The sequence below is a fragment of the Anoplopoma fimbria genome, chromosome 5, assembly GCF_027596085.1.
Source record: "Anoplopoma fimbria isolate UVic2021 breed Golden Eagle Sablefish chromosome 5, Afim_UVic_2022, whole genome shotgun sequence".
Classification (NCBI taxonomy): domain Eukaryota; kingdom Metazoa; phylum Chordata; class Actinopteri; order Perciformes; family Anoplopomatidae; genus Anoplopoma; species Anoplopoma fimbria.
The window spans coordinates 4,557,288-4,585,115 of record NC_072453.1 but is presented as its reverse complement, the minus strand read 5'-3'; the positions used below and the strand labels follow the sequence as shown (position 1 = coordinate 4,585,115).

At 42.9% G+C, this 27,828-nt stretch overlaps 1 protein-coding gene across 3 annotated transcripts; it reads right to left on the bottom strand.

Annotated features, from left to right (window-relative positions):
* Positions 1-22: 22 nt before the first annotated feature.
* arhgap17a (Rho GTPase activating protein 17a) lies at positions 23-27,765 on the bottom strand. 3 transcript variants are annotated; one of them, XM_054598436.1, is made up of 22 exons: positions 27,240-27,765; positions 20,156-20,195; positions 16,358-16,462; positions 16,118-16,150; positions 15,578-15,654; positions 14,789-14,900; positions 14,060-14,136; positions 13,751-13,868; positions 12,988-13,056; positions 12,714-12,795; positions 11,530-11,657; positions 9,933-10,044; positions 9,412-9,493; positions 9,187-9,267; positions 8,968-9,081; positions 8,699-8,790; positions 7,949-8,099; positions 6,775-7,053; positions 5,863-6,011; positions 4,545-5,087; positions 4,415-4,436; positions 2,355-2,395 (listed from the first exon to the last, which is right to left on the bottom strand). In XM_054598436.1, the coding sequence occupies exons 1-21, from the start codon at positions 27,290-27,292 to the stop codon at positions 4,432-4,434; spliced, it is 2,502 nt and encodes an 833-aa protein (XP_054454411.1). In that variant the 5' UTR covers positions 27,293-27,765; the 3' UTR covers positions 2,355-2,395; positions 4,415-4,431. The 3 variants fall into 3 exon arrangements, with proteins under 3 accessions (XP_054454410.1, XP_054454412.1, XP_054454411.1); XM_054598435.1 differs by lacking the exon at positions 4,415-4,436 and having other exon boundaries at positions 23-2,395; XM_054598437.1 differs by lacking the exons at positions 4,415-4,436; positions 6,775-7,053 and having other exon boundaries at positions 23-2,395.
* Positions 27,766-27,828: the final 63 nt, after the last annotated feature.

The window sequence follows — 27,828 nt, the reverse complement described above, 5'->3', positions numbered from 1 at the left end:
TCAGTAGATTTAAATAGTTTCTTCATATACTTTATTTTCTTTGGAAAGGTGTATAACCAAGCATACATATTACATGTTTTTATTCCATATTTAAGCTCACCAGACGGCATACATAAAAAAAACAAAAAAAACTATGGAGCTTAAAATGCAGCATAATCATTTCTAGTTTAATGGCATTTGTTCGTCTTACAGAGCTTTGGGATACCAAGCTCCCTTGATACACGGGGATAAGGCAGCCAGGTACAGGAGCACAGATAGAGGAGGAGATTATAACGTTCGATCGTCTCTGAAAAACAAAATTAAAACTCGTTTTCAGGGCAACTGCAGCATCCAAGACTTTCTCCATTGGTACCATATCGGGTCAGTTCTCATGGAACCACACTCACGCATTACATCAGAGGCCAAAAAGCTAAAAACTTGCACAGAAAATACAACAAAGCATTTTTAAATCATTTGACCTGGAAAAAAAAGCTAACACCACTTCACTACTGAGGTTTCACAGCACCGCATGCTCTCAGCTCAGTGGGAAAGACTGGAAAAAAAAAAAAGAAGAAGAAAATCCTCTAAACCAGTTCACCAGGAAACCACTCATTGGCCTGCGCTCAAGTGCAACATCAGCTGTTTATGCATCTTTCTGTTCAGGCTGTTAAGAATTGCCCTTTCACTACATCCGCTCACACACAGCCTGTTGTGTTTTAATGCCCCCTCAGCTAAACACAGGAGCAAACACAAAAGATTGATGTAAAAACAGAAAGGCAAAATACTGACTGTTCACGCTGGGCGGGTATTTAATCCTGCTACTTCCGCTTATAAAACGCAAAGAAATCAACCAAAACACTTTTAAATACACAACTTTTGTGGAACAATACAGAACCATACAAGACTTCTATTGCAGAGGGTCACAATTACCTTCCTTTACGTCCCTGAAACATACTTGTTGCCAAGACAGCTTCTTGGAAATACTGTAGTACTCGGAGCCAAGTATATCCTCCATACAGTAAATATATAATGCTTATTACACGGTTCCGGGAGGAACCCATAAGGCATGATTTACATTTAAAGACTGCATTAATTACGTCAAGCCACAGGGAATGTGTTTTTTTAAATCAGTAAATAAATACAGGAGTGAGGGAAACAAAGTAGCATTGGGTTTCCATACAAAAATCAAGTGTTTGAGACGACTGGAAACCTGCAGTCACCAGCTACACTTAAAGCAACAGTTTTGGTTTCTACGTCACCTGCTGACTTCCCCCCGTGCTATAGAAATACCTCTTTTTTTTTCCACTTTCTCGTTCTAAGGCCATTTTTAGACATTAAAAAAATACAAAACCTTGAACCAAATTCAAAACGACTTTCCCCCGGTCAGTACCCATTGCTTTCTATTGCTCATCATTGACACAGTTGTCTGATGTCATAATCATCAGCGGTCCTCTGCTGTTTGATTGTCTGGAGCTTGATCTGTAGGAAGCGCAGAATAAAAGATAATGGTGGCGTCTGCGGTATACAGTAGAGGCCAGTAGAGGCTTTGTGTCACAAAGTCTTCTCATGAGCACATCTCGCACCATTGTGGAGGTCAAGAGGACTGTAAGTCAATAATGGTAACGTAACAGCTTTAACAGCAGGACTGGAAACGAGAGCTACCTGAAGGGGATTGTGGTGGTGGTGCTGGAAGTCAAAGTAAGTGGTCCAATATGGAGAAATGCCCTTTGACAAGAGAAGCAATTAATAACTAATCTGCTCATTATTTTCTCAATCATTGGGTCTGAAAAATGTCATAAAATACTGGAAAATGCACACTCACAATTTCCAAAATCATATCGAAGTGGCTTGTCTTTTGATATTTTTGCTTAAAAAAAAAAAAAATATTAATCAACTATCAAAATTCTTGCATAAATTGGTTCCAGGTTAAAAACAGACATCATCAGCCGTAAAATCGGCAAAATCAACACAAATTAACCTCGTCTATTCAACGTAATCCACCATCATAGCCATTGTTTTCCAAGAGCTGTGGGCCTCCACCATGGTTGCCAGAAGGTGCATCATGTCACAGTAAAGTCCTTCATACAGGCCGGACTGGGAGAACAAGACGGCAGAGGAGGGCTGCAGATACGGGCTGGGACGAAACAAGAGCAGGCTACATGAGGTGTGTGTGTAACGATTAGAGAGGAGGTGTGTTGGGGGGTGCTGGACCGGAGCGCGTCATCGTCTCCTCCTTATAGGACGGTGCTCTCAGTGTCCAGATCACAGTCTTTGGGAGGAGGCAGGCAGGAGGAGGAGGAGGAGGAGGAGGAGGAGGAGGAGGAGGAAGAGGAGGAGGAGGCTGTCGCTGGCTGCTGGTCTACAGCGAACTCAGGGACCAAAGCCCGACTCAGCCCTTTGAAAGACATCGCCGGGTCTAGAGAGCAAGAAAAAAGATGAGGGACTATCATAAGCATGTTTTTTTTTTTTTTTAATGCTGGACTAAACAAGACTTATGTTACAAAAAAATCTCTACACAAACATTCCTCAAAAGATAAATACACTATTTAAGCCCACATCATATGAACATGGCCATAATCACAAACATGTGGAGCTTTGTCCTGGGAGAATGAAAACACTTAAAGCTGTTGCAATTATGCCATCCAATGCAGCTGTGTAATATTTTCCATAGCTTAAACAGCAGCAGGGGCTCAGCAGTGAAACAGCAGCACAGTGGGGTGGATTTTTAAACAGCAGGTGGCGCTGTTTGACCACTGAAAGCAGAGTTGCAACGAGCAGTGAAAAGAAGATGGAAAAATGTGAAGAGTGATGAGGCAGTTTTGACTTCCTCAGCTGTGTGATCAGAAGTGTAGAATTTTTTTTTTTTTTTACTGTAAATCTATAGTTTATATTTTAATTAATGTTAAACAAAAGAGCAAAAGCTTTGAATGTGTATGTTAGATGGAGCTGATTGTATATTCTGAACAAGTGTATCATCTTCAGCTGGGATATTAGTGATATTAGTGACATGCATGTCAGAGTTACACATGCTTGACACATGGACACTGGTTTTAAAACTCAGAATCATATCATGTAATGAAAAACAAAAATAAATGATTCACAATATCACACTTGAGTTACTGATCTGCAGTTAATTGAAAAAATGCCACAACTCATTGTATGTCATAAAAATTGTCATACTATAGTATGTCATAAAAATGCAATAAAACATGTCATTGTATAGTATGTCATAAAATGTTACAAAAAGCCAGTATAGTAGCTCTTAAAATAGTCCTTTTATAGTATGGCATGAAAAAGTAAAGTGTGCTACAATCCTAAACTCATCCTTGAGTCCAAATGGATGTTTGTGTCAGATGTTGTGAAATTCCCTCCAAAAGTTAATGAGTTATTGCTTTCAAGGGGACGGGACAGATGTGAGTTCACCGTGGCCTTTGACAAAGAAATCCTAATAAGTCCAAGGTGACGTTTGAACCAAATTTGAGGAAACTCCTACAAGGCGGTCCTAAGAGATCGCATTCACAAGGATGCGACAAACATACATACAGACGGATGGACAAGCTGAAAACATAATGTGTCCGGCTAGGCTGTTGACGGCCTGGAGGCATAGAAACAGAACATAAACAGAATCTACCCACTGAAAGTTATGTGTTTGAAAATGACCAGTTTGTTAATTCAGTTCTCGTGTGAAACCTGTATTCGGCCTCAGCTTAAAACCCCTATGGTATTACTAATGATACAACATTTCAGTGACTGTGAATGACGATGATGACTTATGATAAATGATGGCCCTGATGGAAGACATGTCATATTTCATATGGTGGTCATTTATTGTTGCTCAACTGAAGCACCCATTTCTGGTGTTAAAACTTAAGTTCTGTATTAGATTACTGTTTTATGAACCTTCTGGAAGGAACAAGATCTTGCCAGTGTTGGTTTAGGAGATGTAACATTAATTTAAGGAGTCCTTAAAGCAATAAAAATAAGGGATGTGACTAATTTAGTTGAACATAATGGGTAACAAGAAAAGGTGAAAGTAACGTAACGTGCATTTACATCCAGCTGTTTTATGCCCATTTTCAAGTCACAATAAAAAATATTGCAAGAGTTTTTGCACTTGCACTGAGGCTGAAAAGTTGCTGTTTCTATAAAAGCAAAATGTGATAAAGTGCAGTGAAAGCAGCTAATAAATAAAAAAGGAAATTTATCTCATTGATCCCTCTGTTTCTGAGGTTTACTGAACCCAGACTGGAGAATTATTGAAATAGCCATCCAGCACTGTGATACACAGTGTGACAGTCGTGCATCAGGGCTTCAGTAGGTACATGATATCTGATAGAGGCAGCAAGCAAATAAATGGCTGTGGTCATGGGTATGATTTCTGGAGGCAAACAAAAAGAGCAGGTGCTGCTAATGAAAAAGTTAATTGACAACAAACCTCTCACAAGTGCCTCTTTAACCTGTGGAGGTTGTACAATGCAATACTGTTAGAAAGAGAGCACATTAGTATTCAGCAGAGAGTAAATACTACAAGTTTAAATGCAATAACTACAGGAGACTCCACTCACCCATCATCTTGTAAGCACTGGCACAGATCCCATTGGTGTCACTGGCTGGTGTAGTGGGCTGGGGTGGAGGTGGGATGTTGGGTCTGTTCCGGGGTTTTGGGACCGGTCGCGGCCGGGGGAGGGAGCCAGTCTGGTACGGAGACGGGGACGGAGGAGCTACATCCTGGGCGGTAGTGGAAGGCGGAGGGGTGTCTGGAGGGGTCGGGGTGCCTGGAGGTGAGGGGTCCGAGCTCTGCTGGTCCCCACCGGGCTGGCCGAGCGATGCGGGCTGCGTCGGAGGGCTGGCTTGTGACGGAGGCTCCGGAGGTGGGTGGCTGGGTGCTTGGATCGGGGGCTGGTTGTTGGAGTGGCGTCTGGGTGTGGCACACGGCTGCGAGTAGGGAGAAGTGGGCGAGGTGGGCGAGTGGCTGGACAAGGGTCTGGGAGTCGGGCTGAGGGAGTGGGAGGAGCCTGAGGAGGAGGAGGCGTGGTTCACTGAATTACAGGGCTGACCGGGTGGAGGGTTCATTGGTTTGGGCGGGGCAGGAGCCTGCTTCTTGGTACCTGAAATTTGATGGGGAATCTTTTGATTATTGGTGGAAAAGAATAACAAATATAATACCTGACAGTATAAGTGCTACGTCCTTCTGTAAAGGTTATCAGATACAGTTTATATGCTAAGACAAGTTGTTTTACATACAAAGCTCCCACTGTAATATCAATAGAATAGTTTTATTATTATCAGCAGAAATATGAATAAAAACTGAAAAAAGTGGGGAATGAGTGCAATTGTTTCTGCTGAACAATTTAAAATAATTTAACAATTAATTGACAGCAATAAAAGCTGAGAGAAGGTAAAACACTTTCAGGAAATACTAATTAACATTTCATTTCTTGTTTGTTCAATCCATACAAAAAGACAAAAATGTGAATCAGTGAATGATGAAATAAACAGTTTCACTAAGTTTTGTCTGCCTTCAACCTCAGTCTGAACACATCTCAACACAAGGATAAACATGTGGAGTTCATAAGGTTTTATGAGTTTATAAATGTAGGCTGGTTCTATACAAAAGACGAAGTATATGTTTTAAAAGGAAGCAAGAGCATGTGACGTTAAAGTGAAAATCCAAGCAGGTCTGGCATCTACATGCTGGACTAGCTGTATGTGTGTGGAGGTCTTAGGAGTGAGAGCAGTGTATGTTGAGTTACAGCAGAACATCTGAGATCAACTCAAAGGATTTATTAGCATTCAAGGGTAAAAACATGTTTGACCCAGCTGACTGACTAGCTTTATAGAAATATGTCTCTTTCTGAACCAGATTATCACACAGACTCTTACCTCTACGCATCATATGAGGACTGGGCCCCATGGATCCAGCCCCGGGGGTCCCAGTGCCCAGCTGCCCTGCAGCGTGTCCCCCTGCTCCAGAGCCATTCCTCTGGAGCAGGGGGGTCGGGGCAGGTGTGTGGTCACGTAGCTTTGGGTAACTTTAGAGTAGAAGGAAAAACAAAAGAAACTATTATAAACCTGCATAACTTCTGAATTTCTGGTTATTGCATGCTTATACAACAGCATTCACTTCAGAATGTTTTTGATTGAAAGTTATTAAAAAAAGATAAGGCACAATTTTTAGCTGCTGCATTGATAAACCTCACGACTCTTATCTGGGTGTTTCATCTAAATGTGCCTTCCAAACAGTCTGTAGGACCAAAAGAATGCTGAACTGTCTGGATATGAAGGTTGTCCTTTCAACAGCTAAATCAAAGACACCCTTCAGACGTTGCATAACAGGCCCCAATGTCCGGGGCTTTTTGAAAGCAGTTTGGGCCAGTTAGTGCGAGGTTCCTGCTGATTCCAGTGATTTTGGGGAGGAAAGCAGAGGGAATGGGAAGTCGAGAGGCCCTGGGAGTGAACGTTAGCGGAATGACAGCAGCCATTGTTGTGCTGTGTCTGTGGGCTAAAGTCAGACAAGTCTGCATAGCTGGAACCGGTGGTGGTGTAACAAAACTTTGTGGTTTTGAAAGAGAAACAACAAGCTGTACCGGAGGAGGAGGTGTCTGCGAGACATTAATGCATTAATGATCCAAATCTACTGTGATCCAAGAAGCCAATCAGACAGACCTCTCGGAGAAGGCACTAATGTCTTCCCCATAACGTGAACACTAAAAGTACAAAAGCATTTATGTCGGTCTGTATGACGTGCTGTGTCGTTCTCCACCTGCAGCAGAGATTCAAAGAGGCAGCCCTTACCTGAGCTCCTCCGTGTGCTGGGCTAGAAGCTGCTGAGCGGCTGCGAGAGCGGCCAGACTCTGTGCCAAGCTTTGCTGGGAAGCGTCAGGCCCCGAGCCCCCCCATTGAGTCTGTGACTGGGGCTCAGCCCAGGGCTCGGGGGCCTGAGCAACTGCGTGCCCCTGACCTGGAGCCTCCACGGGGGGTAAAGGAGGCTGGAAGGCAGGTGAGGTGTGCTGCTTTCTACCTAAGGTGTTACTGCCTCTACGAAGGGTGTGGTCCGAGTGCTTGTTAGGGGTGCTATAACAGGGGGGAGCAGGGAGACAGTAAGGGAGAAAAAAAAAAAAAAACCAAAGCTTTGATCAAAAAGTCACAGATTAGACCAGGAGAGAGAATCACCACCACCACAGAGCACACAGATAGAAGCAATTAAAAACAGTGTTAAGGATTGTATTTAAACAGGCCCTATTATGCTATTTTCCGGGTGCATATTTTTTATCTCAAGTTACAGTTACAACATGTTTACATGCATTAATGCTCATAATCTTCCTTGTTTTTTTTCATCCTTGCTGTCCTGCAGCACCTCTTCTCACCCTCTCTGAAATGCTCTGTTGTAGCGCTTGCTCCTCCCTCCAGAAAGCAAAGTCTGCCCTGATTGGTCAGCTAGCCCGCTCTGTTGTGATTGGTCAACGTTTCACATTTCAAAAAACTTTTTCTCCGGAGCTTCAGCTCCGTCTCTCTCTTTTGTTTGATTGAAATTTGGCCAAACTAGCCGGAATGACTTTTATGTCACATCTGTTACATTGTGACCTCATAAAGTTATGGAAGTGAAGGAGAGAATTCAATGGAGCCGTTTCAGGCAGCTCAGGAGCTTCTGAGGGGAGGGTAACTCCTTTTAGGCGTGGACTTCAGGTTTTACACTCTACGGACCTTTTACATGTACAAAAATATACATAACACACTAAAGGAGAGGGGTAAAGTGGAAAACATAATAGGGCCACTTTAAAGGATTATCAAATAGACCCCATTATGTACGATAAGCAAAAGAACGGCATCAGATAAAGAAACAGGATTATAGGCAAAATTATTTCCAAAGCAATTAATTGGAGTAAGTAAGGAAATGCTGTGGGAGCTGAAGAAGCAATGAAACAAGGTGTTTTTTAGTATCTGGACTAAACAACTACAGGTTGATTACTTGTCTTTATGTCGCGCTGTGTCGTTCTCCGGTCCCACCATACTGCCGGGCCTCTTCCTTTCAATGGTGCCACAGTCATAGTCAAGGTGATTGTTATGGTTGGATGCGGGTGTCGGCATCGCAAACATGCCGGACACGTTGAACTCCACATCTGTAGGAAACCGAGAAGACACGACAAGGCAACCAGTTAAAGTCAGAACGGAAGTCACAATGTGAAAAGATGCTCATAATCAGCTTTATCTTACCAGCATGCTAGATAAACCACAGCAATAATGCAAAATGTTTGAACCAAAGTGTAAAGTGTAAATAGCGGCCCATTATAAATAAAGAGTACAAATACTTTTTGTATATAATTGTGACAGTTTTAACCAATAATGGTGGCTACATTTATTGGTAAATTTATGGAAAATATTTCTAAAAAGGGCAGCTCCACATACTGTTATTTGACTGACTTCTTCTACTCAAAGTGGATTAAAGGGAATATATGACATCTGTTTTCTAAGTTTTCAATGTAGCCTTTGGGCTGACCTCCAAAGTCCAAACCAAGGTTTGAGCCTGGGCAGACACAGCAGTGATTTTAATCTTGGTCCGTGGGAGCTTGATTACTGCTGACTCATTCTTTATTTCTAAGCAGTGAATATCAATCGTATTCATCACAAATCCCTGGTGTAAAATAGGCCCTGATTGGCTACAAAGAAGGAAAAAAAAGGGTCAAATTAGAAACTGCTGCAGAGGAAACACATGACCTACCCTCAGGAAAGAACCAGTCAGTATGCTGGATGATGGGCTCCACGATGGCCACCACGGTCACAGAGGTAGCTGCAGCCATTTCAGCCAGACTCCTGGGTGGACACGTACAGATGAGCAGAAATTAGATGCTTTCTCACATAATGGAGGGCTGAAATAAACTGAAATAACAGGCTTTCCTCTTCACCACCGTATACGAGGACTGTGCCTCTCAAGAGGTTATTGCATTTCTCTTGTTTTGCTACAGTAACTAACACATAACCCCCTCTCACCCCTCAGTCTTGGCCCACAGCAGGTTGGGTCCCAGGACGATGGCGATGTTGCTAGGAGTCATTTTGTTCACCTCGCTGTCCTGGGCCAGTTTGGCTAGAAACTTCACCAGATACCTACAGGGCAAACATGGGAGTTAAGGAGCACAGCTGATCTCATTAAATAAAAGATATTTAATCATTGCCATCATGACCATTCTCTCGTAGGTTTAAACAACTGACCTCAGGTTGGTTTTATTGTTCTTTGGTAGCTTATCACATACAACCCATAGCGCCTGGAGCCTCTTGTCTGGGTCTGATACACTGGAGAGAGAGAGAATGAAAGCAGAGCACATTATTAGTTCAGTTTCCCAAATTAATCATCCTATCGTTTCTCATAGCTGTACAGAGATAGACCCATTCAACATTGATATATTGTATCCCCAGTGATAATGTTATGGTCCTTGCCTGGAAGCCTGGATCCATTCATCATAAAGCTGGTACGTCATTAATGGTTCAGGGAGTTCCCTCAGGTAGGACTTCAGAGCTCCTGAAAACACACAGATATATTTTTAATATTTAAGCCTCTTTTCCAAGCAAACAAACATCCCCTGGGAGAGGTTTCATTATAACTTTCAAATTGATTAGTGAATTGTGAAATACATTAAGTTAAATATCAAATATAGTTCTGACATCTTTATTGGGAATTCTTATACTATTCAAACGTTAAGGTGGCAGGTTTGAGATAGTGACTAGTGGATTCTGAAGTGACATTAAAACAGAAATAAAAATTGACATTTAAACATTACATTACATTACAGTCATTTAGCAGACGCTTTTATCCAAAGCGACTTACAGGAAGTAAGTTTAAACAAGTTTAAACTGCCCTTAGTATAAAACCTTACTTGTTTATAGATTTTAACTAAATATTAATAAGTCATACACCAGGAAACAATAAAATTCAAATATGACTTTGGTTTGGGACGTACCAGCGACAGCATGGGGGTCAGAGTAGAACTCCTCCAGTTGTGAAGTGGAACAGTCCAGCGCTGCTTTTAGCTTCTTTAGCTTGGACGCCCCTGCTGCGATTCGGAGCAGACCCTGAACACACCATCACATGAACACAAGTAAACCACAGTAACAAAGACACAGGCGGGCATTCAATGTGCACACACACAAGAGACCCTGTGCTTTCTCTACACACTCACTTTCCTAACACTCAATTACAGATACTGTCTGTATAAATCCACTATATAAACACCCCCCCAGCTGCACATAATGAAACCTTAAAGCAGGCAAACAAAAAACACCCACCACTCGCAGCAAAACACACTCTTTACTTTGGCACTTAATCTTCACACCATAATGACACAGACTGACTACCCAGGGAATGAATATAGGTCGACAAATAATGTGCTTTGCAGTTAAAACTCGCACACTGTGGCTCTTTTTTTTTGCACAGACACGTACACACGCACAAGAGGAATCTGATTTATGAACAGGAGATAAGTAGATTCTATTGTATTCTAAATTTGTATTGGGGAGGGACATCACAAACATATCATAAATCTCCTCTGCAGCATAATGGCTGTCAGTTTCTTTGGAACAAGCATTACAGAGAGGCAGGAGCTTCCCCTGTTTATGGGTCGTCTATCTGCCTTTTCCTGGAGTCTGAAGATGTCCATGTGGGACAAACAAGTTTAAAGCTTGGTTTCAATTACATCAATGACCAGCAGAGCCGCTAATCACAGCCACAGCTCCATGTGACTTTTAATGAGCCATGCCAGCACTTTATTTTACTTACATGGCAAGAGAAGGAAAACAAAAGGAACAGTGATGTCAGTTAAGCTAAGAAAATCTCAATACAGGGAACAAGCTTGGCGTTACATAAGAAGTGAACTCTAAAGAATTATTGTCTGCTAATAACCAAAACATCTTTGGATATAAAACATTAATATGTAAAGCTGCATTCATCACTTTTGGCTTCTAGGGTGCAGAGGACCCACCGCTTGTCATGGTATATTTGTTTTTTGCAAACAGCTGTTTTACAAGCTGATTGATCCATGAAAATGTGTTTCCGAGCAGCTTTTGTTCCCGGTGCTGGTCAGGTAATATACAGAGGGTTTATCAGAGCTGGTTTGCATAGAGCGGCTGAGTGCTGCTCTTTGAAAACAGACTCGATAAAAGTGACGGAGACTCAACTGAGTAAATACGTGGACCATAAAACCAAAACAATGAGCTACTGGAAAATTTGGCATTAAAGAATAATCAAAGGAAATCAGCAATTTAGTCAGCCAAGCTACTCTTTTCGACTTCAATTTAGGAGTCCAGAAGCATCACAACCCTTAACACCCATGTGACAGTAATTTGGACCAACCAATGCACTTCTTTTAAAAAAAAAAATTGTCATTTATCACACACATCTTACAGAAAGACAAGATGATCAGTATCAATTTGATTTAACTCAGCAGATTAATGGTTGCATCCTTCTATCCATACAGCAGAATAATAATATTTGATGCCACGAACAGGGAAGATTTCTTTGTACTGTTCCAGTATCATCTTTCCGCATTTTAACTTCTTTACCTCTTCCTTCATGCCAGTCTCTAGAAGCATCATGACGCAGGCCTCTATAGGCAGAGCGATCTCCCTTCCACTCCTCTTCAGGTGTTCCTCCAGCCCGGTGCCAAATGCAGGCTTCTCTGTCCACGAGTCTAAATGCAAAGAGAGCAATTAGAGGGGAAGAGGAAGAGGCAGTGATGTTAGACTGTAGTTTCATTTGCAATAGTTTCTACTGTTGCAAATTGTGTGTATCGTCTAACACTCTGGTATGCATAAAAAACATTTCTAAAAATCAGCACTGGCCCAGGACTTGGGCAGCTTGTTGCCGGTCTGGATGGCAGATTTCTGGGTCAAAACCTCTCCCACGGGCCAGTTCCCATACCAGAACTCACTCCCCCCCTACAGGGTGCCGTCAAATAATAACCACATGCTCTTTGTCAGCAGGAGTGACTGTTCAATCCTCTGTCTGTGTGCATGACTGTGTGCGAGCTAATGTGCTAGTGAACAGGGAGGCAGAGGAGGGGTGGGGGGGGATTGCAAAACCCAGGTGGTTGTGATGTGAGAAGTGGAGGGGGTGTGTGAGCGGAGTTGGTGAGTCATCGCCACATGCTGGGAGACCAGGCTCGTCTGGTTTAGACCACATGTGTTTAACCCAGAAAAAAAAACAAGATTCCTTGTTTAAGACCATCGTCATGGCTGCAAAATAAAAAGAAATGGAAGAAAGAAATTTCTTAAATGGAAAATTAGATTATTTTTGGAGAGCGGAGAAAACAAAAGGCCATTCTTTAATATCTGGGCCTCAGTTGCGACCTTTTAACAAGTACCTTCTGGAAGTTAGAAAAATAGACCGGAGTGATGTAATTGAAAGGTACAGTAGCTGGTTTCCTTTCTCCAGCCAATGTGAATGAAGAGTGAATAGGAAAGTTGTTCTGCTCCTAGCAACTACTTGTCAGCTCACCTTTGAGCAGCAAGCCTTCTCACACTCACACCCCCAACAGGAAAAGGTTTGTTTAAAGGCACACCAAACAACACAGCGACCAAACAAAAACAGGAGTAGTCACTCTGGGAAAAGGTGCATTCTTCAGGAAATGCAGACAGTGGTTTCCATAATATGTTACGCACAGAGCCTTCTTGTATGTCTTTATTTTTGCAATGCTGCATTGTTTTTAGGTTGTGTATGCATGAAGGCATCTTTTCATGTATCATACCTTGCTGAGCCTGGATGGTTGGCAGGACGTTCTCCAGAACAGTGAGAGACTTTCTGTGGTAATCAGCCTGAGCTTCTAAGAGCTACACAAACACAAACCACAAGGAGAAAGAAGATGAGGGCGGGTCGAAACAGAAGAGCGGTAAAAAGACATGACAGCAGAGTGAATGAAATGGCTGGCCAAGTCTGTTACTCCGCAGCTGTGAGCGTTCTCTCAAAAAAAACTGATGCAAACGCAAATTTTTTTGGGCTTGCTGATGACACACTGTACTCACTGTTACAAAGAAGCAGGCATAGTCCCCTTCTTTTGAGAAGAAGCTGTACATGTCTGCAGCGAGTTGATCCTGGGTGATAAAAAAAGAAAAACAATTAAATGTAGGGCACTGAAAGATGACAGACATAATCTTAATACATTCACAATGTGCTTTACAACAAAAAGAACAGTCAGTGAGACAAAAGGTAGCTTTGTTGCTGTAAACTCCTCGTGATTTATTAAAGATTCAGCCATGGTGTCGCACGTCTATTAGAATGTGTATTTTAGGTGGTACAAGGGGCAGACGTCAGTGGTCAGTTAAGCCGCTGGTCAATGAACTACGTGAGTCATAAATCCTCCTGCTGTTGGCAGGACCCAATGAGACTGGGAGGGAAAACATTTGCAGGGGAAACACAAGGCTCTGTGCTTCCTGGATAGAAAACCTGACCCATCACGCAGCCACTGCACACTAAAACTCACCAGTGATTCAGTTCAATAGATGCAAACACAAGCGCACGCTAAGCTGACAGGGCATTTTCAGTGTGTGTGCGCGTGTGTGTGTGTGTGTGTATATGTCAGCAAACTGGGTCAGAGGGCCCAGGGGTCTTGGGAAGTCTAGTGTTGTGGTTATTCGTTTCCTAGTTTAAACATCTGATTGGACCTAGTTCCAGTTGCTTTAACTCTATAAATGCCCTCTCGTATGTCCTGCTGTGCTACTGATAAACAAGACTCTAAGAAATGTTCCTTATGAAGGCCCATGACTCATCTTTTCTCATGCTGGTTACCTTGCAAAGCTCCACTTTGTTCATGGCCTCATCCATCTCCTCCTTGAGTAGGTCAGCCTTGGCCGTCAGTGCGTGAGTGTTTGTTCCTGAGATTATTGACTTGGTTGCCTGCAACCATCTGAGTTTGGAAAAGACACAGGAACGTTTTAAAATGTAAATGAGACTACTTGAAGTTGTTTTAAGTCTTAAAAAAAGTGTTACTCTGTTCACCAGCTCAATTTAACGGTGGTCTGGATGCATCAGCTGACACAACATCAAAGTTCAAAGCATACAACATGATGAAGGACAGTGAGCTGTGGATGGACAAACCTTGCTCTGGCAGAATCATAGTCCAGCACTAATTTGGCCAGCTGTTTCCTCTGCTTCAGGATGTTGGGAATGTCCAACTACAAAACATTATATCCACAACAAACACAAGTTGAATGCGCCTGAGAAGTTAGAATGACACAGATTTGACAATTGTTGTGATTCTTCTTCCTGGACGACTGTCTGTATGTTTCGCCTGATAAGCCTTTTAATGGCAAATAATAGAAATGCTTACAATTATTTGCAAGTTTGTAAAGGTTGATTCCAACTGTTGGGGCATTTACTCTTATTTCAATTTGTTAGGTAAGTGATAACAAGGACATTTACACTTAAATGGGAGATAATTACTAAAGCAAGTAACCTGTAAATGGAAGTCTTGGACCTCTCTAAACCAAACAGCAGTGCAGATTGTTAGGAGTATCAACTGTAGCAATTGCAGGTGTACAAGAAACGACCCAAAATGCTAGGTTTACGGGTACAAAGATACACATTTCTGATAAAATATCAAATATTACTCATGTTTGTGAAACCATCTGTAATGACGAAAGTCCTCATGTTATCAGGATCAGTTTTGTTTTTACTTCTTCTTCTCCAATCTCACAAGATCGAATTAACACAACAGGCCTATGTGAGTCCAATGCCACAGGGCAGTGTAAACCCAAAGAATGCAAATAGTAGCCGTGTGACTGCACTTGACAACGAGGCAATTCTTAATATTTAACTTAAGTTTACCTCTGCTAGCTGGCTGAGAGGATCCAGAACGTCCTTCTCTATCTGCAGCTCATGTTGCATCAGTTCTGATGCCAGGCGATTCTCTGCCTCGCCGCACACTTCCATCATCTTCCTGTTAACGCACATATCAGCACAAAGAGAGAGAAGAGTGTTAAAGTCAAAACCTAGTCATGTTTATGGCTAATCATCCAATCACATCATGGGGTGAAGGTGTGACATCCAGTGTAATAATCGCACATCTTTCCGACGAGATATATAACAACACAGAAGGATGACAATCTGTTCCAGCTTTTTCCTGTGTTCCCAGTGAACAATCGTCATCATTTCCAGCTGCCCAGAGCCTGGAGCACAGTGGCCTAGTGGCAGCTCATCTGCGATCATGACTCACAAGTTCTTTTTCAGGAATTAGACCCCTAAGCCTTGAAATAAAAAGAGAACACACTCTACGCTGACTGACCATCTGATGTGCTTTCCCTTCCTCATTACTTTCAGACAGACACATGGCTGCTGTGTAGATTTTGGACACATTCACTTTCTAGATCCTTAACTACTAAGTGTCTGCTCCCGTTTTTGTGTGTGTGTGTGTGTGTGTGTGTGTGCTCTCAGTCACGTTAATGATCTGAACCTAGTATAAGGGGAACTGCTGAAAGTCCCGTCAAGAGAAAACCAGGATTGCTTGCCCTGGATGCGTGGCCTCATATTTCACGCTCTCTGGGGTGCATCTGCTCCATTAGCAACAGTTGCCAAGGAGGAGCTATTGTCTGGCCAGTCATTCGGTTGCAAACTCACCCTATCAGGGAGTCCTCTCCCAATTGGTTTCCGCCTTCGACCATCGCCTGGGATAGTGCAGTCAGAGGAAGCTTTTTCTGTGGAAGAGGGACAGACGGAGACAATGATTAGACTTCCATTTCGACATAAATCACGACACTACTAAATATGCACAAAAGATACCCATTTCTATACAGTATCTTTGGAATTTGATGTACAAGCCAACGGAAAATCCCTCAAGGACTTTCTATTGAGCAGTAAAATTCAGTCAGGAAGAGGAAGAGAGCTTTCTGAGCACAGGAGGAAAATACAGGCGTTAAAAGGGATATAAGACGCAAACTAGGGAAGTGATACATCTATCAAACGACAACGCTGGAGCTTGTTTTCTTTACAGTTGCATAGTTTACATTCATGAGAGGGCAACATCCTGTTTTTCACCAGAGAATCCCAAAAACCCAAAAGTGTCATGCATAGTGAGTAAAGATGACAGATGTCTGAATGGGAAACGGCACAAGTGGTGCTGAGAACCAGAGAGGTTGAATAAGTAATCTGTGTTTTTACCTGACCATTTCCTGTATAGAGGCGTGGTACGGACTGTGGTGCATTTTTGGGTGGTGTGGGGTATAAAACACAAAAGAGAACGGACACTTTGAATGAAAACATCTCAAAAATTGTGTGGGAGGTTAAACAAAAAATAAGTTCATTAAACATCCTGGGACAGTTGAATGATCTGGTTCGTTTTTAAACATAAACTGCAGCTAAGATGACAAATGTTTCATTGTAACAAGCTTGATGTCTCACATGTCTCTTCTCTGCGTCTGCACCGATGTGTCCCTGTAGACATGACACCATCCGCTTGTGTGTGTTGTGGGACACCACACGCACCAACTCCATGCGCCGCTCAATCTGTGCAGAAGACAAGACATGGAAGTACGGATCTTTAGCAAACATCTTCTATACATCTTCTATATACATGTCATACTTCATCAACAATTTAGAAGCTGCTGTTGATATGAAGCGATTGTGTTGTCAAAAGTTCAGCATTTGGTTTAAAAAAAATAAAACACAACATTTTGATAAACCCAAGTACTACATCCTGCTGTGTTTGTGCCAGTACAAGTACACGGAAACACACACATGGCTCCCAGTCTTTATAACCACACTGTGTCTCTATAAAGCATCACAACACTGTGTCCGCAGTGTTGACGGCTGATGAGGTCCAGCTCCTTGCAGACATTTGATTTGTAGCTGCCTGGAGGGAGTCAGGGGTCAAAGTTCATGCATGATTGATAAGGCTTGTCCCTGCGGAACGACGCTGGAATGTTATCTTTGAAACACATGACTCATCGGAAGTGTCTCTATAGCAACGGCCATTGGGCTGTGACCGCAAGCGAGGGGGCTCTTTGGCTTTAAAAAAAAAAAAAAAAAAAAAAAAAAAAAAGGCCTTTTTGATTACACAGGCTTTCTCCTGTCTGCTAGCCTAACTACACAGATCCACTCTGTGCTTTTAGCCTGACAAGATATAATACTGTCATTGATGAGAGTCACAGCTATTCAGGCTTAAAGGACAGAGGCCTTAACTGAAACTCTGCAGGATGACTATTCTCTGTCCTTGTCATGCCAGGTGCCTGACTGGGACTGTCAGTGTCAACATTAGGCTGGCTGTCACGTCCCCATGAATAGAACTGATGATTGCAAGATACCGTTCAAGTCTACTTGAAAGTCTGACGATGAAAAAGAACTGGTTTAAGTTGGCAGCGCTTGTGAGAGTCAAAAGTAGGTTGCATGCTCCGCTTCCAAAGAAAACAGGTGTTGTCTTCAGTTTAGTTTGAGGATTAGAAAGCAAAACTGGCGAGAGAAAAGGAGGAGAAAAGGAGTCTCTCAAAGGCACAAACATGTACTAAAGAGTTGGGAACAAACAACGTTCCAAATATAAATGGGAACACTGAGGTCTAGAGGGCAAAACTGGGCAGACATGGAGGGAGACAAATGCACAGGGAGGATCAACCAAATACCAAGCAATTGTGTTCCAAAAACAGAATGCAGTGGGATCTCAGGAATTCCTCGGCAGATATCTGCCTTTCCGAACGCCGCCCCCTCCCCTCCTTTTCCTTCCCTCTGTTCTCGCGCTCTTACGTCATTCCCCGACCCTTGGTGGCCCCCCGGCATTCCCCAAAACAGCTGGGTCAAATACAAACCTGCCAAACACACACATACACACACACACACACAAAAACACACTTCAATAAGCTATAGTCTTGGGGAACACTTATTAAACTCAGCCCAGTTAGTACCTGGTACAAAAGGAGCAGGGGATTCCCCTCTCTGTGCTCTAAGTTGGACGAAGTTCCCATGTGGGTGTACTGGAAATGTTTGGGTTACATGGCACTGGGAGTATTCCTCTTCCTTTCATTGTAACAAAATGGGGTTAGACATCCGACACCGTACAGTAACAAAAAACCAAAACAAATATACGGAGGAGTCAAGAAGTCCACCCAGCAGACGTCAGGGTGTGTTTTTTCCTCCCGCTATGTGATGAGGTCAACACTTGGTCAATCCCACGATGCGTCATAGAGCAGGGAATCCCAAACACCAAGTTGGATAGACAGGAGGGAGACAGACAGACAGACAGACAGACAGACAGGCAGACAGACAGAGAGGGTGTCTGTCTCTTTGCCGGTGTTTGTTTATTGGTTTCCTAAGAGAGGATGTTAACATGTCTGGACAAGTACAGAAGGAACAAAAATAACATAACATGAAGCCTTAAGAGTGGAATCATGCAGTGCCAAAAGCTCAATACCCTTTGTTCGCATTAGGGATATATGACAGTGTTAACAACAGCTGGTTGCTACCTTATACAATGCTACGCCCAACTACAAGGGTGCGTGCAAGCAGGCACCCTCGTATTTCTGGGGTAGAGAAGCTGCAAGGAACCGACAGCTGGCTCAAGAATGCTGGGTGGCCCTTACGCACCCTGGAGGACCATATACAAAAAAGGTCTTGAGATGCAGGGGCTAAGAATAAGGACTCCCACCTCGGATGTACATGGGTTCAAACCAAAAGACAAAGTAAATCTCAGATGGTGCTTCCAATGCTTTTTTTTAATGCTCTTTAAGTTTGTTTCTTCACAAGACTTTGCAGATGGAAGTGATTTAAGGAAGCTTACACTGTGAACATCCTGGTAAAACCAAGAAGGTTTTGTTGTGGAGTGTATTAGAGGGGAGAAGGCTGGAGGCTGATGGAGAGACTAAAAGTCAAAAAATAGCTTGCATATAAACACTGCACAAATATTCTTGGAAGATAATAAACTGAGTTTTTGTTTTGAGTGGGTGGAGAGACAGTCATCCAAAGAATTAAAGGGGTTGAGTGATTTCTGTCTACTGCACAGATTTCACAGAATGATTGTGACTTTGAGGAAGTCAATTGTCAGTCATAATATTAGTCCCCGTTGGTGAAAAGCATTCTAAGCGGCAAGTCCCCACTGATCGCTTAACACAACTCATGCTGACTCAAAATCTAGCTCTGATGCTCTAGCTGTCACTTTTGCCCATAAAAGGCCCATATTCACCAAAAACACCTGAGACAGAAGAAGGTATTAAAAGTTGTGTCAGTGCTGTCTGTTTATGCAACGGCTACAAAAGAGGGTGTGGAGGAGAACAGTAACATTTAACGGTGTCAGACATTGTGGCCTTTGCTGTTCCCAGGGAGTAATGCCGAGTTTGTTTTAACATCTATGACACCTCCCGTTCAAACACAAAGACAATCTTCATCCCCTGGAATGTCTTTGCTGAGCGGCCAACAATTGTTCCAACCAGCTGTCTGCCTCAGACATGATTCAGGGCAAGACATTTTCCCAGAGGAAATCCCTGCACCAGCGGCATTCCACACCCATACATAGAGCTTATAGATTATGTAACTTACATATATATATATAAACACAGCGTCACTGATCTCTGTGCAGCTTGTTGATCCCTTGTTGTTACTACAGAAGGGTTTCTCAACCGTGTTCCAGTAATCCCAGAGTTTGCATGTCTTATTACAACTAAGTGCTGCAACCACTGATTAGCAATCCCCAACCAGAGAGGAGGCTCTAATAAGTGGTATCAGCTGCTTTTTGGCTGGCATGGAAACCTGCATACTTTTGGCCTTTGTCAGCGCATGGTCCAGCTGCTCATTTAGCTTCAATCCGACTCTTTCCTGCCAAATAAATCTAGTCTAAATGTTGCAATGCTATCAGAAGTGCACAGTGCTTTGGTGTTTGTTCTGGTCGTATGGTAATATTGAGATAAGTCAATGCACAGGTGTAGCAGAGTTTCCTGGGAAAGATGAAAAGTCAACAGGTGTTGAGAACTGAAAAATTGCAGGTGGTTAAACTACAGGCATGGGGGGGTAACTCGCCATCGCCGAGCATGAAAACAGTTTACCTTTTCAATTTATTTAATTTAACATAAATGGAAATAATTTGGGAAGGTATTTTGAAACAAACTGATATGATTCACTAAAACTAGTCCATGGACGGTAACTCCAGCCACTGCCCAACAGACGCAGCCATTCCAGTTAAGAGCTGGTCAGAGCTCTCCGGTCAGATTAATGATTTACCTGTAGGAGGTCATCGCTGAGGACTTCTGTTTTCTCCGCTCTGTGGGTGAGAAAAGACAACAGAGAGCACACAGATTAGCACTGACAGACAACCAGAACAGTTAGGCAATCGTACGTCAACACAGTGTGCAGTCACTGTGAAAATATCTGCCAGACGAATGACACCACTCCTGAAGGACTGGTTTCCACGCTCAGCTTGGACACTGAAAGGGTGACAAGTAATGAAGTGGGCATCCGAGAAAGGGCGGGTCTCTTTAGCTTGTTGCTATGGCTCAACCAGCCGTGTAACAGGCTGGAGGCAAAACAACATAACAAATGGCAACGACTCAGTTAAGCAGAAGGAAAGTTTTCATTTCTTTAAAGCTAGCGAGGCTCAGGGTGTCGTGCAGCTCTGCTCTGCCTGAGCCTATTAATAGCAAACTAATAGTTGGACTTGAAGAGGTCAGATAGATTATTCACTTAAAGGGAGAAGGCTGGGAAACACAGGCTAAGCTCATACTGCTTATCAACACCTTCACACACTGGTGGCTTCTGCATCGCAGTCAAGAGGGTCAAGATTGTTTATTTGCAACCGTGAGAAAGAATAATTTAGCAAAAAAAAAAACAAGGCCTAGCGCTAGACTCGTTACTTTAACACAGATTATAAAGCAAAAACATCCAACTACATCAATCATGCATATGCAAGAGGGCAAACACTAATTATATCTGCCTGTTCATCAGAGAATTGATGCACCGATCCAGTTTTTACTCCATTGAAACTACAACTCAGGGCTTCAGCCAATATGTAACGAGGCCATGCATTGTTGAATTTTGTATGCTATTAATGCAGAGATTGAAACTAAAACGCTCTTAAAAAAGGTCTGTATTGGCTCAGATATCTAAGAATTTCATAATTATCTTTTATTCACATAATGACAAAACAAAGATTTTAAAATGGTGTAACAGAATAATTACCCGAACACGACTCATGGTACTGTACAAGGCATGCACATCATCAGACAGTTTGTTTAATTAAAATACAATACTGTGTACGATTTTTTGTAATTACCCTGAGAGGAATTCAAGTGTTCCATATGATAATTACATTAATTTGTATAAAGTGTAGAATAAACTCTCTCTATTTCCTGTTACGCACAATGAAGACTGTGCAGGTATTGTTGTGTGTAACTAATGTGCAAACCTTCCCGTGTGAAAGTTCAGCCTTCTGACTGAAGTGACGTGTAGACGGTGGCTTGCCTACATTTTGGGTGACTGGAGCTCTTGACACAGCCCCGGGCCCTCCTTCCAAAAACTGCTCTATGAACTATAGTAACCTCGTCACAGCTGCTCTCAATTACAACACACAGGCAGGGAGCAGGGAGAAACAGAGAGAGACTGACAGAGAAGGGATGATAGGACTGGGGGTTCGTAGGAAAGATATACAAATACAGAGATTTTGGGGGTTAAAGGAGTCCTAGAAGTGCCCAACTAGAATAATCTAGAGGCTCGGGATGAATGGAAAGATTTTCTGTGGAGGAGAGGCCTTTGCCAAGCTGGTGAGTGAGTGAGTGAGGACCTAAAAACCCACATAAACCTACAGACAAAACTTTCAACTTGCTGCAGAAAAAAGAAGTGAGGCAAACACACACAGAGACTATAATGTGCACACACACATGCAGAGCGGGATAATAAAGCCACAATATGGAATCCATGTTCTGGTGTTGCCTACATGCTGAAGAGCTCTTTATGTGGTTCTGTCAAGGGCCTAGTCTTTGAAAGTGTATTCATGAAGCAGACTCACTCTGTCATGAATGCACGACTATGGATCACACACCGCCTGTGCATATTGATCATACAGCATGTATACATGCACACATAGTGCTCAACATCAGCAGAACCTTGGTTATGGAGGTGCTAGCTGTGTGTATGTCTGAGGGGACTACATGATAAATGCAACTAGGACTAGGACTGGAGCAACACTAACTAGATTTTCACTATTATTTGAGCTCTGCCTACTTACGTCAATGTGAGCAGGAAAAATCCTGTGGGTGTATTCATGACATTTGCAATTATTGCCCTAACCTGATTATAATTGAATGATCAGAACACACGTGAAGACACTTATGGCATAATAAAAGCAACACTTGTTTGAACCAACCCCCCCCCAAAAAGCACTATGTCACAGAGGCAAAGCAACAACAAACAAAACAATTGTTTTGCCGACATCAGCTGACCCCACCGCGCCCTCGCCGAAGCAGCAGCCTTCCGAGAAAGTGTGTCAGTGTGCGCCGCATGTGACTTCTTAACAACACGAGAGCCTCGCTGCACAGCCGTGGCCACTCCATCAGAATGGTAACCATGACGATCTACTATTAAAGTGGAAGGGGAGTAAGTGAATACCGCAGCCATAAGCACAATAGAGCGGCTGTTAGCGGCCACTCAGCACAATCGTCGGGCCGAGAGGTAGGGAGGGTCTGCCTCTAACGGCTTCAACAGTTGGCAGAAGGTAATGGACACTGGACCCAGATAAAAGGAGCTGGGAGAACATAATTGAGTGAGTCAGCTCATAGAACCTCCGTAATGTGGCTGATTATGTGAGCTGTAAAGCCATCAGTAGACCTGGGCCAGAACGAGCAAAGCACGGGGATAAACACTGAAGGGCTTTTATCAAATGTGTATTGTTGTGGTACAAAGAAGAAGCTAAACCTGTCCATCATAACAAAGCAGGATGCTTCCTTTTTGGCACACTGTTGTAACAATTGATGAATGAGGAATGTGTAAACAACAGTCAATCATACCAAAACAACCCATAAAATGATCGTTAGTTTACTATATTATAAGAGAAAAAAAGCAGCATTTCCTAATATTTCAAAAGCTTGTATCAACAAATATTTCCCATTTTTGATTGATAGATGACACCAATGATTAATCATTATATAAATTATCGTCAATTCATTTTGATTAGATTATTTTTTTTAGCTCTTGTAGTGTGAACATTTTTCAAACATTACTCCAAAAGGTTTCCCCAAACACTATCACGTCTCATGAGCATACTTTGGTTTCAATGATCAAGACTGCCCAATAGTACATCCTTCCTGTAATGGAGGTAAAGTATTGAAATTAACAATACTATATATATTAAAATACATCCTCATTTTTCCCCCATTGTGGTGCCACACAGGGATCCCAGCTAACACACCTCTTTGTCCCCGAGGCCCTGGCATGGTGAGACACAGGGGGAACGCCCGGTGTCACCTGTCTGTGTTAATTCAACAGTGACATTTTGCTGATCCCTGTGGGGAGAGAGTCTTTTTAACACAACTCCATATCGAGTGAATCAAAGACCTTCAAACACAATAGGTCCACGTTAGATTGCACCACGCTGTGCTAGCAAGATTGTTGCTGTATAGATATGGCATCAAAAAAGGATTATATAATGCTACTTTTTACACTTTTTGTCACATCGCTCAGTTGAAGTAAAGGGAGTGATAATTCAACAATTTGGGATTTTGTGGACCCCACTTTGGCAACCACTGAGCTCGATAACAGAGATATACGGTCAGTAACTTGTTTTAAGCTCATGTCAGTATGGATGAGTTCATCATGTGACTCTCTTTTGGAAAAACAACTACCTTACCAACCTAGATAATCTCAAAGATGATGCAATTTGAGTTGAGAAACAGATGAACGTGTTTAAAGGCCAACAAGACCACGCTTTATTCCCGCAAGGCTACTGTTGGTCTGAATGCGGCCTTGGCGGTTCTGTTAGGCCGTTTTCGTTACCGTTGGACAGAACCAGGTTAGCTGTTTCCCCTGTTTCCAGTACTAATGCTAAGCTAACGTGTGACTTCATCTACAGGACCCTGAGCCGATTTGCCAGGACTAGTACCTACACTGGCTGTAGCTTCATATTTAAACCGACACATTTGAGAGTCAGATTTATCCGCTCATCCAATTCTCCACCAGAAAACAAATTTCCCAAAACATTAAACTATTGCTTTTAAAAAAGCTACTACTGTATAATAATGTGATTATTCCTACTGACGTTAGCAGGCACTCCGTATTTCAGGCAAGGTGGGGCACCTCCATCTCCACTTAAAAAAAATTGCGAGGTGTCCGGCACCCTGAAATGTTTGGAAATGTTTCCGAACCAACCAGCTGAGTAACTTATTCTAGCTGCTAGTGGCTAAAATCACATGAGTAGACTAACATAATGAATCAAGCCTGAAGGACAATTTCCAACAGGTCAAATATTTGTTTTTTTGGCTCACCTGTGTACGGCTCAGGTCCAACAGATTTAAGGCCTACGTCCTTCTCCATACCATACCCTTATTAGCAGCCTCTGTCCACACTCCTTTAAGGTAAACACCATGAGAACGGGCGATAATCAAACTCCTTCCTCAGCAATAAAAAAAACTTGTCTATATCTGTTTTCCTGACAGTCCGGGGTGATTTCATTATCACAAGCAAAACAGTGAAAATGAAAACTCTTAAACAAGACATGTACAGTGCAGAACATTGAGCTCCTTCTGGGTCTGTGCAGTGTGACTGTTAGTTGATCTTTACCTAGATAGTGGTTATAGCCCATGGCACCCTATTTATACCTTATCTCCTTTAAAGGGTGTTACTATCTGACCACGTTAACCTGCAGCAAACATGCATGTATGGGGCCCAGAGAGTTTAAAGATAGCAAACTAAAATATGCTTCCACAAAGACATTAAAATACTTGTTATGTTCCCTGGCATGAGTCTCAAGCTGCTTTCCTCGGTTTCTCTCGGTTTCTCTCCCTCTCTCTCTCTCTCTCTCTCTCTCCAGTCTCCACATCAATCTCCCCAGATTTCTCTCCCCTGTTCTCTAGAAAACACCAGCATGTCTCTGGGAGGCAGCTTCCTGTTTGTAGAAGAAGAAGGAGAGACTTCCTCGGAGCGGCTGCTTGCTGGACACAGTGTTCTGCCTTTGCACAATCACAGGAACCCAGGGGGCAGCGGAGATAGAGAGAGAGAGAGAGAGAGAGAGAGAGAGAGAGAGAGAGAGAGAGAGAGGGCCTTCGCACTCCAAACTTTTTGCAGACGCAGATGCACAAGCAGGCTCGGACTTAATGGACAAAGCAGAGTGTGCTTGCTTGCCCTGTTCCAAACCCTGACAGGTCACTCATTCAAAAGGGCATGTCTACGAGTTCACGAAGACTTGACCCTACTTGTGTGTACAAAAGAGCAAGCAACCACTGCATGCACACACACGTACAAATGTCTGTTTTCTGCATTACCCTCTTTCTAGTTCTGATTTAGTGCTGGTACAGTGCAATGAGGAAATTATGAGTATTCCAGCTGTACCCCAGAGCAGCAGAAAAGTTTCTTTAAAATGTTAGTTGCTCTGATGAAGGGCAACAAAACATTGTGTTTTAATAAATAAAAAGAGCTATACTTTCCTGCAAAGTCTTTTTTTTTACCTATAAAGGAAACTGATGTTCTAGGGAAATATTCCATGCCTTTAAATGCAGAAACTATAATCGACGTGGCAACACTGTCTCTGCCTATTTCAAAGATCACACATTTTAGTTGCAGCCTGTGGCTAGCTTTTTTATTTGGTACCATCCACTACTGGGCCGCACCTGCTGTCCGCCCGAGGTGCCAAACACTGTTGGCACCCATGTTGACACACTGACGACGACAAAATACACATGCACAAAGAATGCCACACATCATGACAACCAACCTCTTATGATGAAAACATCCTCTGGCATGTCTCGCCCTCCTTATCCACACAAGGCCAGGCTGAAGCCATCGCTACGTTAAATATCCATTTACAGAGGGACACTGTGTGGCATCACACAACAGCACAGTGGCACTAGTTAACGAGCCCCAACGCCGCAGAATGCTTTATCGTTGTTACTCTTTTTTTTCGGAGGGTGGATTCATTCACTTTATAGCCTATACACTGCGATGTGTTACAAGCTCAGATGGAGAGAATGCTCAGAGTGGAGGCAGACAGACTCTTATCCATCACTTAAACTCATTAATCCATTTTATATGTTAAAAGTTTGATGTCTGGTCGAAGCCAAGCGTCTAGTGTTTCACAAATGGAGGAGGCTCGCATAGTGCCACTTTATCAGAGAACCTTATGATGGAGAGTATTTAACAGCTCATCCACTGCTGCAGCATCTTAGTATTGTTCCATCTTTTTCCCCCACGCAGTTGATGTGGGATCTCAGCTGCACAAGGGGCATATATGACTAGAGATGTACTGGGCAGCAAAAGTCGGGACATACCAATATACGGTCATAATTTGGTGTCTGTTATCAGCTAATAGCTGCTTTGAAAACCTAACCAGTGTAATCCTAATAATATTTTTAACTGACAATATTGAGCCGGTTGGAGAACTAGGATTTTTTGTGATCTTTTTTCTAGATGTAGCTTACCGTCATGTTTGCACATCCAACACTTAATCACCATACAGTATACATTTATAAGAAGGCTAATGCCAAAATGCATAATGTTCTAAGTGTCTTTTGATCGTGTGGAAAATCTCAGATATCAATAAATATGTATTGGTGGATCCCAACCCGTGGCAACATGCCCTACTGTATGTTTTACCTCTATTTTACACACATTTTGACAGCAGAGTGACACCTTATAACGAACAAACGGGACTCAAGATCATCATTGGGCTCCTTGGTGGTGTCCATTCCCCATGCAGATGTTGCTAACACTGCATGGATGGCTGATTAAGACTTTGGAGGAGGACATCTGGTTTGGTTCAGACAGCAGTGTGGACACATCAAGGAAAACATTCCCACCAATCCAGATTGTTATCAACAGTCACATCCTTAAGCCTGGTTGTCACCTCTCAAAAAAAAAAAAAAAAACCTCATTCATTCACGAGAGACTGTCCTCACAGTCTGTCTGCAGCACAACTGATTAGATTAGTTAATGTGATTTTCTCTTTTTTGTTTTTACAACATCCCACTGCCATAAAGTTAAGGACACATCTGGTTAAAAGTTTAATTAAATCGACAAGCATTGGAAGTAAGATGAGAAAGACCAAGAGAAAGTGTGTTGCTGGTTTGCTGGTGATCAGTAAACAACGCTGACTTTAAATACTTGCCTGCCAACTGTTTGATTGGCGAGCTGTTTCATCCGATTGAACTGCTTCTTCATTTTCGGTCCTTTGCCAGTCTAGTCTTCCGAAGTTACTGTTCAAAGCCGGGCTTTGGTTTGTCATGAAGTTCACAGGGCCTCTCTCCCCGTTTTAATTCCCCAAGCTGTCTCTGCGACAGGGAAAACAAGCAGGAGCCATTGAGCCCGAAAGCCAATTAAAAATAGTTTGTAGCCTCGCTAGCTCCTAGGCTAGCCGTTCCCAAGTGGAGATTCAAGAGAAAAGTTCCCGTCGGGGTGACGGCATGATCCGAGAGCCTCGTTTTTAATATGTGTCCGTGCATGGAAGTGTCCCGAAGTAAGATCCGACCAACTTTCACTGGACGCAGCCGTGGCTTTGCATGGCTCCTCTCGGTTGCTGCCTTGACCCGTTAGCCGCCGAGCTAACGTTACCGAGCCGGATAATCCGTCGGCCGCTTTTCCCCGGAGCAGAGCGGAGTGAACAGCAGCAGCAGCAGCAGCAGCGGCTCTCCTCTGCCACGGCCAGCACACAGAGAGAGAGAGCAGGAAGCACCGCAGCATCTGCCACACAGCACCAC

Bases quoted from the DNA above. Each gene is read 5' to 3' on its own strand.
- arhgap17a (XM_054598435.1), bottom strand. From the start codon at position 27,292: ATGAAGAAGCAGTTCAATCGGATGAAACAGCTCGCCAATCAAACAGTT. The intron at 13,057-13,750 runs GTAACCAGCATG...TTTATCACCCAG, and splicing joins ACAAAGTGGAGCTTTGCAAG to GATCAACTCGCTGCAGACAT. The intron at 9,082-9,186 runs GTCAGTTGTTTA...TTTGCCCTGTAG, and splicing joins AACAATAAAACCAACCTGAG to GTATCTGGTGAAGTTTCTAG.